The sequence below is a fragment of the Polypterus senegalus genome, chromosome 10, assembly GCF_016835505.1.
Source record: "Polypterus senegalus isolate Bchr_013 chromosome 10, ASM1683550v1, whole genome shotgun sequence".
Lineage (NCBI taxonomy): Eukaryota > Metazoa > Chordata > Cladistia > Polypteriformes > Polypteridae > Polypterus > Polypterus senegalus.
Genome location: NC_053163.1, coordinates 127,168,444 through 127,182,370, shown reverse-complemented (window position 1 = coordinate 127,182,370; position 13,927 = coordinate 127,168,444). Strand labels below are relative to the sequence as shown.

The 13,927-nt window shown below is 38.2% G+C and overlaps 1 protein-coding gene across 2 annotated transcripts in view; it reads left to right on the top strand.

Moving 5' to 3' along the window:
* Nucleotides 1-787: 787 nt before the first annotated feature.
* The window catches only part of LOC120536260 (abnormal pharyngeal pumping eat-20-like), a 33,098-nt gene continuing 19,958 nt past the window's right edge, over nt 788-13,927 (top strand). The window contains exons 1-2 of one of the 2 annotated variants that reach the window (XM_039764584.1): nt 788-857; nt 3,341-3,406. In XM_039764584.1, coding sequence (XP_039620518.1) covers nt 834-857; nt 3,341-3,406 — 90 coding nt within the window. In that variant the 5' untranslated portion in view covers nt 788-833. Of the gene's footprint in view, nt 858-3,340; nt 3,407-3,917; nt 3,983-13,927 lie in introns of those variants that run through there. The other variant, XM_039764586.1, reaches the window with a different exon arrangement.

Below are 13,927 nucleotides of genomic sequence, written 5' to 3'. Positions count from 1 at the left end.
AAATATAGGGATCATTTTAGAAGGATAAATAAAGCACCATGGGGTGTTGAAATTTTTACTTGACATTTTTTGGATATATTACGTGAGTACAGTAAATGTTAGGCTAAGTGGTCTTTCCCATCATTTTTTCTATTTTCTTATATTATTAACTCATTAAATACTAGGAAGAAATGACCAAGGGTATATGCCTTTGTAAAGAGCAGAGCTTTTTAGAGTAGATTGCACTTTAGTGTTAAAATATTATTGGGCTTCTGCCAGGGAATATGATGATGCAGGGAAACAACAGGAAACTTTGAGAAGCAGATTATCTGATAGCCAAGGGCCGTGAGCGCGCGTGGAGGTTCAGTGCAGGCAGCTGGCCGACCTCTTGACTCTTGCCTGGTAGCCTTGGACCATTCCCAATCTCATACTCATACAGAAATGCTCATAACTCATCAAGGTTCACATGCCAGTTCTACCAATGCCCTTTGGATCCCTTGAGGCATCAGCACCACCACAGCTGCACAAATATAGTGAGCAGATAGGCAAAGTAGACACATTAAAGAAATCCAAACGCGCAAATCTGTCATGATGTCACTATATCTAAGATCATTTTCTTTTCAGGAGAACACTTTTATTCCTTCCGTGCTTAAACTATTAATAGGTGCTGTTTCATTCATGGTGAGTTTATTGGGTCTGTGCATGTACCCGTTCAAATACAGTATCTGTATGTTCTTGTCCAACAGCACGTGGAACATGAGCACCATATACAGGAAGTCACATATGTGATGAAGGACCGCAGTGACCCACGTGCCTTTGCTTATGTATTCTCTCACCCAAAAGGCTACAAACTTATGTTTATCAAGACAGCTAACATGGTAAGACTTCCTAATGATACTCTCCAATGTGAATACTTTGCTGACCCCCTCACAGACAGTTTTACTGATCCTTGATCTTATCCTCATGACACTTAATCACAATGTCAATGACATCATTAATGAGTCCCACTTATAGGCTCACCTATTGCCAGTGTGACTGCAGTTCACACACAAACTCGGTCGCTCTATTAACATCCTTGCTAACAGCACTGCATTGTTTTTAAGCACTTATCTGGATGCAATGAGAAGTCAAGCAAAATGACACCTTTTACTGGCTAACTGAACAGGTCACAAATTGCAAGCTTTCAAGGAAGCTCAGGCCCCTTCTTCAGGCTCGAAATCTGGCATATTGTAATTTTTTCAGCTAGCCAATATAAGGTGTTATTTTGCTTGATTTCTCATTGCATCCATAAAGACTAACACGATATAACACCCTACTACTACACAACTTATGTGGCCATATTTAGTCACTAGTTATGTCTTTGGTTCCTTTTCATATATCTTTTCTTAATGAATATTGTTTTGTTTATTAATTTTAGATTGTCTTATGTTGACTATGTACAGTATACAGTGAAACCTCGGGTCATGAATATATCAGAACACGTACAAATCGGGTTACGACCAAAAAGTTTGCCAAACTTTTGCATCTGTTCACGACCACACACTCGGGTGATGAACAAGCCAGTTTCCCTTCCGGTTCGCATGATTTCCGCACGTGTTCAGTCTCTCCCTGTGCAGCGAGTGAGCGAGAGAGAGAGAGAGAGAGAGAGAGAGAGAGAGAGAGAGAGAGGAGAGAGAGAGAGAGAGAGAGAGAGGAGAGAGAGAGAGAGAGAGAGAGAGAGAGAGAGAGAGAGAGAGAGAGAGAGAGAGAGAGAGAGAGAGAGAGAGAGAGGGAGAGAGCGCGAGAAGGCACTTAAAGAAGGCAGTAAGGCCGAGAAGGCAGTTAACGAAGGCACCGGGCTTGTTTTTAATGAGACTGCAAGGTTAGTTTTCTCTGTTCAAGGTTTTCTCAGTGTTATTCAATGTTTTTATATTTAATTTACTATTACACTGTGCATTCTATGGTATAATTAACTATTTTTGTGCTTAAAATTTAAAAAAAAAATATATTTACATACAGCTTGTATGGTCCGGAATGGATTAATTGTATTTACATACAATCCTATAAGGGAAATTACTTTGGGTCACGGCCAAATTGGGTTGCGACCGGAGTTTTGGAATGAATTATGGTCGTGACCCGAGGTTCCACTGTATTTGTTCTTGATGCTTTCTGATGCTTGATGCTTTCTGCCTTGTGTATTTTATATTAAATTCAGATTGATTCTGTTTATTTTTGTGTAGTGCTGTGTATGAAGTGCAGGCATAAATTGAGGTAACAAGTTTGCTAGGTAAAACACAATTACAGATTACATAAAGTTACAATTACAGAGTACATAAAGACACAGTAGCTTGAACTGATTAAGATAATTGGTGTTCTGCCCTATATGTCCATTAATTAATTTTTGAATAATGGCCAGCTGACAATGGAGAAGAGAAAAACAAAAACTACAACTAACAACATCCTTGAAGAAAATAAACCTCTGGTGGCTCCATAGTCAGTTGGAACAGACCATACCAGATACTGTCACAGTTCTGGAGACCTCAGCCAACTGGCCGCCCACCCCATCCTCACCATTCTACAGCAGAGTCTGTGCTGGGCCGTCTAATGACATGTCACATTATGTTGTATCCAGTTGCTTAATGGGACCTGCATAGTGACACACTCTGACACACGTCTGTAACCCCTTTTGACAAAATCATACAGGCTTTATTTGGTCTTGAGGCTGTGTGTGCCTGAGAGCTGACAAGCAATGAATACTCGTCTGGAAGTACAATGTGTATAATGCAGTGCCAAGGAATAAGGAGCGAAAGTGCTTTTGGATCTCAGTAACAGAAGAGAACCTTGTCTGTCTGATGTCTCATTTTTCATATACCACAACAGAATGGAATAAAAAAACAAAAATGGTTGATAATGGGACTGAACTCATCAATCCTATTAACCCTTCATACACCTCAGACTCTGCTGGGCAGGATGCTATTGGCCATCACAAAAACTGTTCTGGAAGGTTGGCACACAGTTTCTAAATATGACATACCTGGTGATTTTCAGTTGTGAAAATAGAAGTGGTCTAATGACAAGATCAGCCACTGAAATTAAGTATGTATTTTTATTTATTATTTAATCTTTTTATATTCATATAGTTTATATAATTAATTTATTTTCCATCAGCTCACATTGTCACCCCTAGCTAGTCATACCTACACCAGTCACCCATAACCTCATTTAGACATGACGCTTATGGATTTTGAACCTCTGCCTGAAGTGTTAACAAATGTAGGTGTACAGGAGTGCCCTCTTTAACTGAATATTCAAGATCTTTTCTTTATTGACTGCAATGCTTACTCTGGGGAGGCATACTTCAGTTTTATTTTTCCTCTTATAGGCAGAGTCAGTGATCATAGACCTTCAGGATGTGGCCCAGATGCAGAACCGCACTGCACCAGAGCAGGTGAGAGTCCTACCCCTTGTCTTAGTAACCAGACCTTGCATATGACACTTTCACCTTCTACTTTATTTATTTTAGTGTGCTATCTATACTCTTGGGGCGGCACGGTGGCGCAGTGGGTAGTGCTGCTGCCTTGCAGTTAGGAGACCTGGATTTGCTTCCTGGGTCCTCCCTGCGTGGAGTTTACATGTTCTCCTTGTGTCTGAGTCATGCAGGTTAGGTGCATTTGCGATTCTAAAATTGTGCTTGTGTGTGAGTGCGTGCCCTGCCCGGGGTTTGTTTCTTGCCTTGTGCTCTGTAGTTAGGATATAGCGGGATGGATGGATGGATCTATACTCTCCTGTTCCCATTAAATTAGGTCTGATAGTTGCACCCAGAAACAGCATTATAATTTGCATTTAGCCTATACGGGAGATCTGCATGGATAGGTTTGCAAGTAATAACATTTGCATATCTCTTAGCAACCACCACCTTAGGGGGCTTATGTCAATCATGCTGTAAGAATGTGATAAAACAAAAGGGTTCGGTCTCAGTCAGAACTCCAAGAATGGATCAACAAGCTTGTCAATAACATGAAATGTGAGTTTGAGGCAAGTAGAATGGTTAACCTTTGTGAGAACGTGGGCTCAGCTTGATGGATCTTACATGCATTGACAATGCTTATAGGAAGATTGTCATGTCCATAGCGAGGGACAGCGCCATAACAGACTGTTTAATAGGCTGTTATGGTGTTGAGACACTAATGCTAAATGCCACAAATTTTCATGAATCTTCCTGAGTCTGAAAATGGCATTTTTAAAATGATGTCTGTCTCTGTGTAAACACGATAACTCAGAAATGCTTTGAATTGGTCAATGAGATTTTGTACACCTGCTTTATATCAAAAACTAGCAAAATACCTGCACTTCGCAGCAGAGAAGTCATGTGTTAAAGAAGTTATGAAAAAGAAAAGGAAACATTTTAAAAATAAAGTAACATGATTGTCAATGTAATTGTTTTGTGACTGTTATGAGTGTTGCTGTCATCAAGGATTTGATTATCATTATTTCTTTCAATCAGGTTCGTATTTGGAGGATGAGTTGTGTTCAAGTTACATTCCGTGTTTGTCAACCGTTGTAAAGATAACAGGTTTCATTCATCGAAGTGTTCACTACCCAAATCAGTACTCGTGAATCTAAGATGTTTAACAGGCATTCCTGGTATTAAGTTGTGGATTTGCCTGCGAATATTTAGCGACAGAGTGTCTATTAACTTGTGGATTTTTCTGCGAGTATACAGTTGAAAGCGACAACCGAACAATTCAGCGGCAGTCATCAACTCGCATGCAGATGCATAGGTGAAGGGCTTAAGCATTTCACTCTTATAGTGCTCCTGTGTAGTATAATTATCTCCTGTACCGTCATCAGTCCACACCTTGAACCTGTCCCAGTCATTGAGCCTGATATGTCAGTGCAATATGTAACACAGAGAATGGAAAAGGCAGGCGGCATCTCCGGGCATGGAAACCACTCGGTAAGGGACAATTCTTTGATCGATGGTGATCACCTCGATAGACATCTCACCACCCAAAACGCTACTCGTGAATCTAAGATGTTTAACAGGCATTTCCCGGTATTAAGTTGTGGATTTGCCTGCGAGTATTTAGTGACAGTGTCTCTATGAACTTGTGGATTTGCCTTTGAGTATTTAGCGACAGAATGTCTATTAACTTGTGGATTTTTCTGCGAGTATTTGGCGGCAGCGTCTCAAAGTTGTTTCTGTCTAGCTGCATCAGAAAATGTAGCATGACGTCTGACATGCCTCCTTTTTACTGTTTTCTCACAGCTTGGATTGCTGCTGACGTTCGGCCTTATATGAGCAGGCAGTCAATTACATGGGAGGCGTGGGGATGGGGGGACGCAATACAGGCAGTCAGCACTCTACGTGGGAGGTGTGGTGATGAGGGACGCAACTCCGCCTCACATGGCGACCAAGCTGCAGGCTATGGACATATATATGTACGTAAGTAGGATTCAGTTATGACCGTTATGTGTAGAATTTCGAAATGAAACCTGTTTAACTTTTGTAAGTAAGCTATAATGAATGAGCCTGCCAAATTTCAGCCTTCTACCTACACAGGAAGTTAGAGAATTAGTGATGAGTGAGTCAGTCAGTCAGAGAGTGAGGGCTTTGCCTTTTATTAGTATAGATAAGAAATCCTATCAACTTTTTGGTCACTTTCGGCAATTGGAAGTGGTACTTTAACTGAACACTTTTGCAAATTTTCAAGTAAACTATAGTTATAATTACAGACAGATGATTCAAATTTTGTATAGATATTTATAATGATAAAAAGCAAACAGACATGAAATTTGAGAAAAATTAAACATCCGAATTTTTTGTACCATGGAAATATAAATGAGTACACGATGTTAAAAACTGTATTCAATACAATGCATATTCTTTCACTAACTATTATTAATTTTATTTTAACTTATACATTATCAGTATAACAATAAAGTGTAAACATTGAACATGTCATTTAAATATAAACACGTAATGGGAACAATAAGCTGCTACGTCCCCATAGTGTTCTTGGTAATACATTTAATTTTATGATGTTCTTTTTTATTTCCGCCATCATTATCATAATTAAATGTAGCTAAAGGCAGTTTTACCTATAGCAGTTTATTGCAACAAATATTATACAATAGAACTAGGGGGCTTTGCCACCTTCTCGCTTTGTTAGCCCACCCCCTCCAATCCCCCTCCCCGGGCATACTATGCTCCAGCCACTTCACATCTCTGCTGCTCACGTTGGGAAGGGGTGGGGTGGGGTTTGCTGAATTCACGCTGAGGAGATGCGATCTGATCAGCTGCTGTCTTTGTGCTGCTGACCTGAGTGTTCTGCTTGTCGCGCTGTATTTAAAAGCCTGTACAGCAGCTGACCTTTTGTCTCACTGTCTTGTCTCATGGGACATTATGGGACGTTACAGTGTCTCTCGCGGGACATCAAATTGTCTTCTGAGAAGATCACGTATAATCTCCTTCCAAGCCTTCCAAGATTTTTTTTTATAATAGAGAGATATTAAATAATACTAACACTTTTTCTATGTTTTTATGCAACTATAACTCTTTTTACTTTTTAGGTAATCTAGGTAATGCATGGAAAACTCCACCACCATTTTTGACCTCCCTAAAATATCATTTTAATATAAACTTTGATTATAAATAGAGATAAATGATCATGTATCGATATTATCAATTAGTTATGGCGAGAAACAAAGACATATGAAATCTAAGAAATATTGCGCAACTGGAAGAGGTTCTGATAACCTTTTCTTCTGTCTCAGTATACGAGAAAGTGGAGGGGCGCACACTCTTGATTTTTTTTATTCTCGGTTCTTCTCCCATCACTACTATTACTACATGACTACAGTGCAATCATTGAGGTTGACCAACTGATAAGGATAAGAGGAACAAAGGGCAAACTTCAGGGAAAAAGAGTGGTGAGAGATTGAATATAGATACCATGCTGACACTGGTCAACTGATAATAATTTATTTACAGTTAACTAATCTGCAGACCCCCGTGAGTGTGTAGTTAGGATATAGCGGGTTAGATAATGGATTACTAATCCTTTTGAATCCTGCTTCTTCCTTGTGGACTGAATTTTTTGAGGCTTTTTGACTTTGTAATGAGGTTTTTGTTACAGACACTAAGAGGGTAAAGGGTAGGTGCCCAAGGAAAAAAACTGAACCAGGATGTTCCAGAAGATAAAATGCTTAAAAGGCTCAGCTTAGAACTGTGGGCTGGGAAAGGCAAGGGTCAGTAGTCCCAGGGATACCACCTGCACTTCAGAACTGGCAATCCACCTGAAGCTAAATTTGTTTGGGCCCGGCAAGTTTCTGTTACTTGTAGAAGAGATGTTGGTGAGGCCTGTTGTTTTCTGAATGGATTCCAATGTCCCAGTGCAGCAACAGGGACACTGTGCTCTAAAAATTGGCACTGTCCTTATGATGAGAAATAAAATCACTTGATAGCGAATGCAAGAATGGCGGAGGTTGCGTCATCCAGGTGGATGCTACACATTGTTGGCTACTGAAGAGGTTCTCCACTCTCTAAGTAAAGTGCTTTGAATAGATTAGAAAAGTGCTACATAAATGTAATTAATTAGCTTATTATTTAAAAGAGCTAATAATCCAAAAAATAAAACCAAAACCAAAATAAAAGTCGATATAACCTTGAAAAAGGTCCTAACTATAAGTAGAAATCCTTAACCCTAACTGCAATATAGATAGATAGATAGATAGATAGATAGATAGATAGATAGATAGATAGATACTTTATTAATCCCAAGGGAAAATTCACATAATCCAGCAGAAGCATACTGATACAAAAAAAAATTAAAAGAGTGATAAAAATGCAGGTAATGTTAATAATGTGAACGTTTATGGGGTGGAATTGAAGAGTCGCATAGTGTGGCGGAGGAACGATCTCCTCAGTCTGTCAGTGGAGCAGGACAGTGACAGCAGTCTGTTGCTGAAGCTGCTCCTCTGTCTGGAGATGATACTGTTCAGAGGATGCAGTGGATTCTTCATGATTAACAGGAGCTTTCTCAGCGCCCGTCACTCTGCCACGAAAATAAAACAGTCCAGCTCCATGTCTACAATAAAGCCTGCCTTCCTCACCAGTTTGTCCAGGCGTGAGGCGTCCTTCTTTATGCTGCCTCCCCAGCACACCACTGTGTAGAAGAGGGCGCTCAACACTGATAGAACATCTGCAGCATCTTATTGCAGATGTTGAAGGGCGCCAGTAAGAAAAGTAAGAAAAAACAAATTCATTTATGTTCAGATCTGAAGGTTAGATATCTTTGACATCATATATTGTTCCACCACAGAATAAAAGAAGGCAAGGAAGTAAAAAGGAGAAGAAGAAAAAGAATTAAAAAAATATATAATGCCAGGTAGAAGGCCTAGCATTTGAATTGGACTGCAGCATAGGCAAAACTTATCTGCTTTTAATGCCCACACCTTCCTGCTTCAAAAAATTTCTGGAAAAAAGGGATCAGGAGATGATCAAAACTTCTAATGCAAAACTCTTCATCGGGAGGTTAAAATTATGCCAAAGCGAAAACACTAACCAGAATCAAAATCAAAAAAGAGTCACTAACACTCGGAGCCAGAAACAAACCTAATAACTTGCCAGTACTCTTAAATTTTCACAAACTTGCATGTGAGTTTGCACCTGATGCTGGTTTGTGTTAATATATCATGGACTGTAACATCCAGGACTCCATCACCAGCAACAACACAGCACGTCATGGATATGAAAACACAACACAGTGGCACCCATTATAAAACCAAAACAACATAGCAGAACAAAAGCATAATGGAAAGAATTATTTAAACCTCCTAATCTGTAACATGTACAGCAATGCTGGTGACCACTCGGAATGCAACAAGCGTCATTGTTTAAAAAAAAATGCTGCAATAAAAGTCAATTCCAAAAAGGCATTTCTGTTATAAAAATAAATAACAGCATGAAAAAGTAATCATATTAGCATGAAAATAAGTGAAATGAATCCTGAAAGAAAAAAAAAACTGAAAAAACCTTACAGCTTATTTTATATGGGCAGCATTTCGATCACAAGCCATCCCATTTAGGCACGTGACTCCATACAGAGAGCAGCCATTGTAGCCATTTGAGCCAAAAGCCTTTTTGACTCTACTGACTAACTGCAATACTGATTTTGAAGGTATCTTTTCTCTACAGCAGGTTCTCTCCACTGCTATTTTTACATAATGAGACATTCAGGGATGTCACTCATCAATTACATCAAAAATCATGCCGTGTAGTGATGCCATTTGTGCCATTTTCTAGAGTCCAACCACATATGGCTACAGTCTTCTGCAACGGCCTACATGGTGTCAACCCATACCCAGGGTTTAGCTGTGTTCCTGAACCTGCTTGTTCAGTATATTCTAACATGTCAACCATTGTTCACCTGACTCACACCAGAAGATGTACCATAAGATAATATTTGGCCTCTAGTATCTCCATCCACTTGGGATTTTTCTCCAGTACTAATGGCTGGCCCTTCCAACCAATACATTATTTCATGTCTCTAGTTTTCTGGCAAACTGAAATGCTTTTTTAGAGAATATACCTTTTTGTTAAACTTAAAACTTTCATAAAGATCTTAAAATAATGAAATGTCAAATGAATGCCTAGGAAAGGGCAAGAAATCAAAAAAGGAAATGCAATGAAATCTACAGGGCTTTAATACACAGCAAACAATTCAGAGTTATCTGAAATATCAAGCTAGGTGGAAGTGCTGCAAATCTAGAATCAGTCAAATCATTACAAAGGGGCTTGAACAGCATACAGGAGTGAGCAGATGAAATGTAATGTATGTAAAGGTAAATTATTACACATAGGAAGTAAAAATGTGAGATTTGAATACAGAATGGGGAGTCTGAAAATTAAAAGTACACTTTATGAGAAAGATTTAGGAGTCATAGTGGACTTGTCACTATCAACTTACAGAAGTGTTCAGAAGCCATTAAGAAGGCAAACAGAATGTTAGGTTATGCAGCACGATGTGTGGAATACAAATCCATGGAGGTTACGTTCAAGCTTTGTAATGCACTGGTGAGGCCTCATCTAGAGTACTATGTCCAGTTTACAAAACAGAGGTAACAGCACTAGAAGACATTCAGAGAAGAGCAACTAGGCTGATTTCAGGACTGCAAGGGGAGGAAAGATTGAAGGAGTTAAACCTTTTCAGCTTAAGAAAATGGAAATTTAGAGGTGACATGATTGAATTTTTTTAAAATTTATTAATGGAATTACTACAGTGGTTTGAGACTGTTACTTTAAAATGAGATCAACAAGAACAAGGGGTCACAGTTAGAACCTTCTTAAGGGTAAATTCCATACAAACATTAGGAAGATTTTTTTTCACACCAAGGACAATAGACACATGGAATAAGTTACCAAGTAGCGTGTTAGACAGTAGGACTTTAGGGACATTCAAAAGACAACTTGAAGTTAATTTGAAGAAATTAGGTAGATTGGATTGTCAAATGTTAATGGGCCTAATAGCCTGTTGTCATCAAGACTTTTATAATGCACAAATACAGCCATAATCTAAATGAAGACAGCAGATTTGTGAAATTGTAAACTATTATTATATATGGGAAAAATCATTCCATAAAAGCATGACCTATTGGGATATTGTTAAAAAGTAATTACTGTTTAGTTTCATACTGAGCTCATGCGTCAGGCCTCTGAGTAAATCTCCAAATGGTTTTGCCCTCTAGTGGACACATGTGGCGACTGCAGATCTGCTCATCGTGATTCATTAATCAAGTACTATACTTCTAAAGTTGGCTTTTAAATGACAGTTAGTCAGTCATTATCCAACCCACTACATCCTAATACAGGGTCACGGGGGTCTATCCAAGAGCCAATCCTCTGTATTTCAATTATCCATAAATCTATATTTGTTTTAATATTCCACCTTTCACAGTCAGTCCTTCCACAAAATGCTAACTTTCTAACACAGAAGTATTAGACATTATCTCTAACCTGGGCTTGAGGTGACTACTGTCGATTCCAGCAGAACAAACAGAAACCGACCCTGGATGGGACAGAAGTCTAGCATATGACCCAGTCATACACACCTCCACTCTCGCACTTGCAATGGAGCCATTTAGATTTGCCAATTCACTAATTTGCAATTTTTTTTTGGGTGTAGGAAGATGCTCCATATAGAGCATCGCTATTACTATCATAGATGTAGCACAAAATAATTGCATAAAGGAATAATCTGCCCAAAAATGGTGTATTTTTTTTAATACATTACTTACATGTAATCTGTAGTGATGGCTGAGAAAAAGTTTTGGTGGTAAAAGAATGTAACAATGTTTCGGGTAGAATAGAGACTAATGCTTAAAAATATCAAACAATATAATATCATCTTGAAAAAATCTCATGTTATGTTGTGCAATCCACATGACAAGTCAATCAGATAATCAAATACTCTCAACACGCAAAACACATTTAACAATATTTTACCAAAAAAATGCACAAGTAACTCCAGAAATTGAAAGAAATCCACAGGTAGGACGCTGCTTACCACAGGGTTGTACTTTTGAATTAAAGATCTCCCTCTCCCTCTAGTTAATTGGTCAAGGGTTCTGTCTTCATTTCAAAAGTATGATTCAGTGTGAAGGGGCTTTCATTTGGGATGGAGAATTCCTTTATAAGTATATTTAGCTGTTACCTTTCTTTTAGGTGGCTTACATTTACATGGTGCTACGGCAATTTACTGGTATATCGTAAAGGTGAGCACAGACCATTTAAGTGATTTACTGGGGTGAAAATAGTAAAGTGGGGGGGGGGGTAATTAATCTAGAAACCTTATCTTGTGTACCACACTTCTTTTGTAATATTTACTTAAGAATAAACAGGGAAAAAATGAATTCTTCTGTCAGAACACAAATGCTGGGCTTGAAGGATGTTGTCAAACTAATGTAATGAGAGAGTCTGTGACACTGGCATCCATCAAAGCAAGTAAGTGCGCACTGAGGATAATTCAGCCAGCATTAAGGAATTCTCACTCGTCTCACAAGTACCAAGGTTGTTCGATTTCTACATTATCTACAGTAAGTGCGTAGCAGATTCTGGAGGAAAACTTAAAAATAGACAGGAAGTAAATGTTGTACATTCAGAGGGGAGATTTAAGTGCATTGTGGTCTTTGCTGTGAGTCTGGTCCTGGAGGTAACATTTGGAATCAGTTGCAGTCCGTCAATAACTCTGAGCGGTGGAGTTACACAAACCACCCACCCATCCGTCCACCAGCAGACTACTGTAAATTACTCCTGCATATCAACAGTTTCAAATTCCATCTCTGCTAGCAAATTTCTCAATAATTGCCGTCTGCCTGAAAATATTTTATTTTTAAATTGTGTTCACTTGGCACCCATCCTATCAGCAATTAGAGCATAAATGCTCTTCTTTCAACCTTCAGTGGCTTATCTTTGACTTGCTGCCAGAACTTGTGTGCTGAGTTGCCACCTCTTTTTAAATGATCTTAATTCATATTGAACAAAATAACACATATTACAATAATTTATGACAAATATAAAAAATGAAATTAATATCTCGTAAGGAAATCATGGTCTGAGTTTGGTGTTCCTAGGGTTCTGAATGATGCACAAATCAATTAAAATGGAGTTCAGTTAGAGCCTAAATAATAATTTCTAATAATTAAATTTTGTATAAACAAATCTAAACTTAAAAGTATAGTAAAAAACTAATTGAAGATTGTCAAAGATTTTAATTTGGGAACAATGTTGCTGTTTCAGTTACACTATGTGTGTAACTGAACTATCACAAACTAGCATGCACTTTTATTCTAACATTTTTAAATGAAAAGCACACCAACTTTGAATTCAGTATTGTGTTTGACAAAAGTACAAAGACACCCACTCTATTGATTATTGTCCATTTATTTCTCTCAAACAACAACTGTAAGAAAAAGAACCCACAAAACCTTACTTGGTAATTTGGTTACGTCAAACAACCAGGACAAAGCAATCTGTCTGATGCTGCTGATGTCTCACCAGTAAATGAGCTCACTTGACAGCACAATGAAAGCTGTGGACCTGCCAGATGAGCCTACCTGACAGAACTGGCAGCATTTCCCAACAAAAAATTACTTGAGCACAAAGAATTGCAACCTTTTTACTTGAATACAAAGGCATGCAACATTCTAACAAAAATTTTAAGAACATTGGCAGATCAGATAATTAGTCCTTACCTTCATGCCGTTAAATAACAAAATGTCCAAAATCAATGAGGCCATGGTATCCGTGATTGAAACTTGTATTCATCAAAATTCCCCTGTTGGCCATCAAGGCTGACACATTTTGGGACTCTTACCCTTTCATCAGGATCTATCTATCTATCTATCTATCTATCTATCTATCTATCTATCTATCTATCTATCTATCTATCTATCTATCTATCTATCTATCTATCTATCTATCAGACTGAGACCTATAGGTTTATATAAAATGCTTACACCTCATTAATGCTTATACATTCCTTATGCTTTTCATAGGAGACTCACAGTAAAGCCTTAGCTGGAGAATTCTAAAACATTCCTTAAACAAACAGTCTTCACTTTGACTTATAAAGGACACCAAGCCACTATTTAAATAGAATTCTAGTTCTAGTGTGCTAATAACCTTAATTTATATTCTTATTAGCCACCTAAGACCACCTAGCCTAAGTATTGTTATACAATATTGTTAGATAAATGTAAAACCAAAACCACAACAGAGTATATAAAGCATAAACTAAAGGCTTTTACATGCATTCACTCTTTGATCTAACTTGAATGGCAATGGAAAGAACATCAGCATTTATTTCTACAGCACATTTTCATACGCAGGATTCACTGTAGCTTAAAGAGTTTTACAAGATGTTATAGAAATAGGAACAAGAAAAAGAAAAACACATTTCATTAGTTA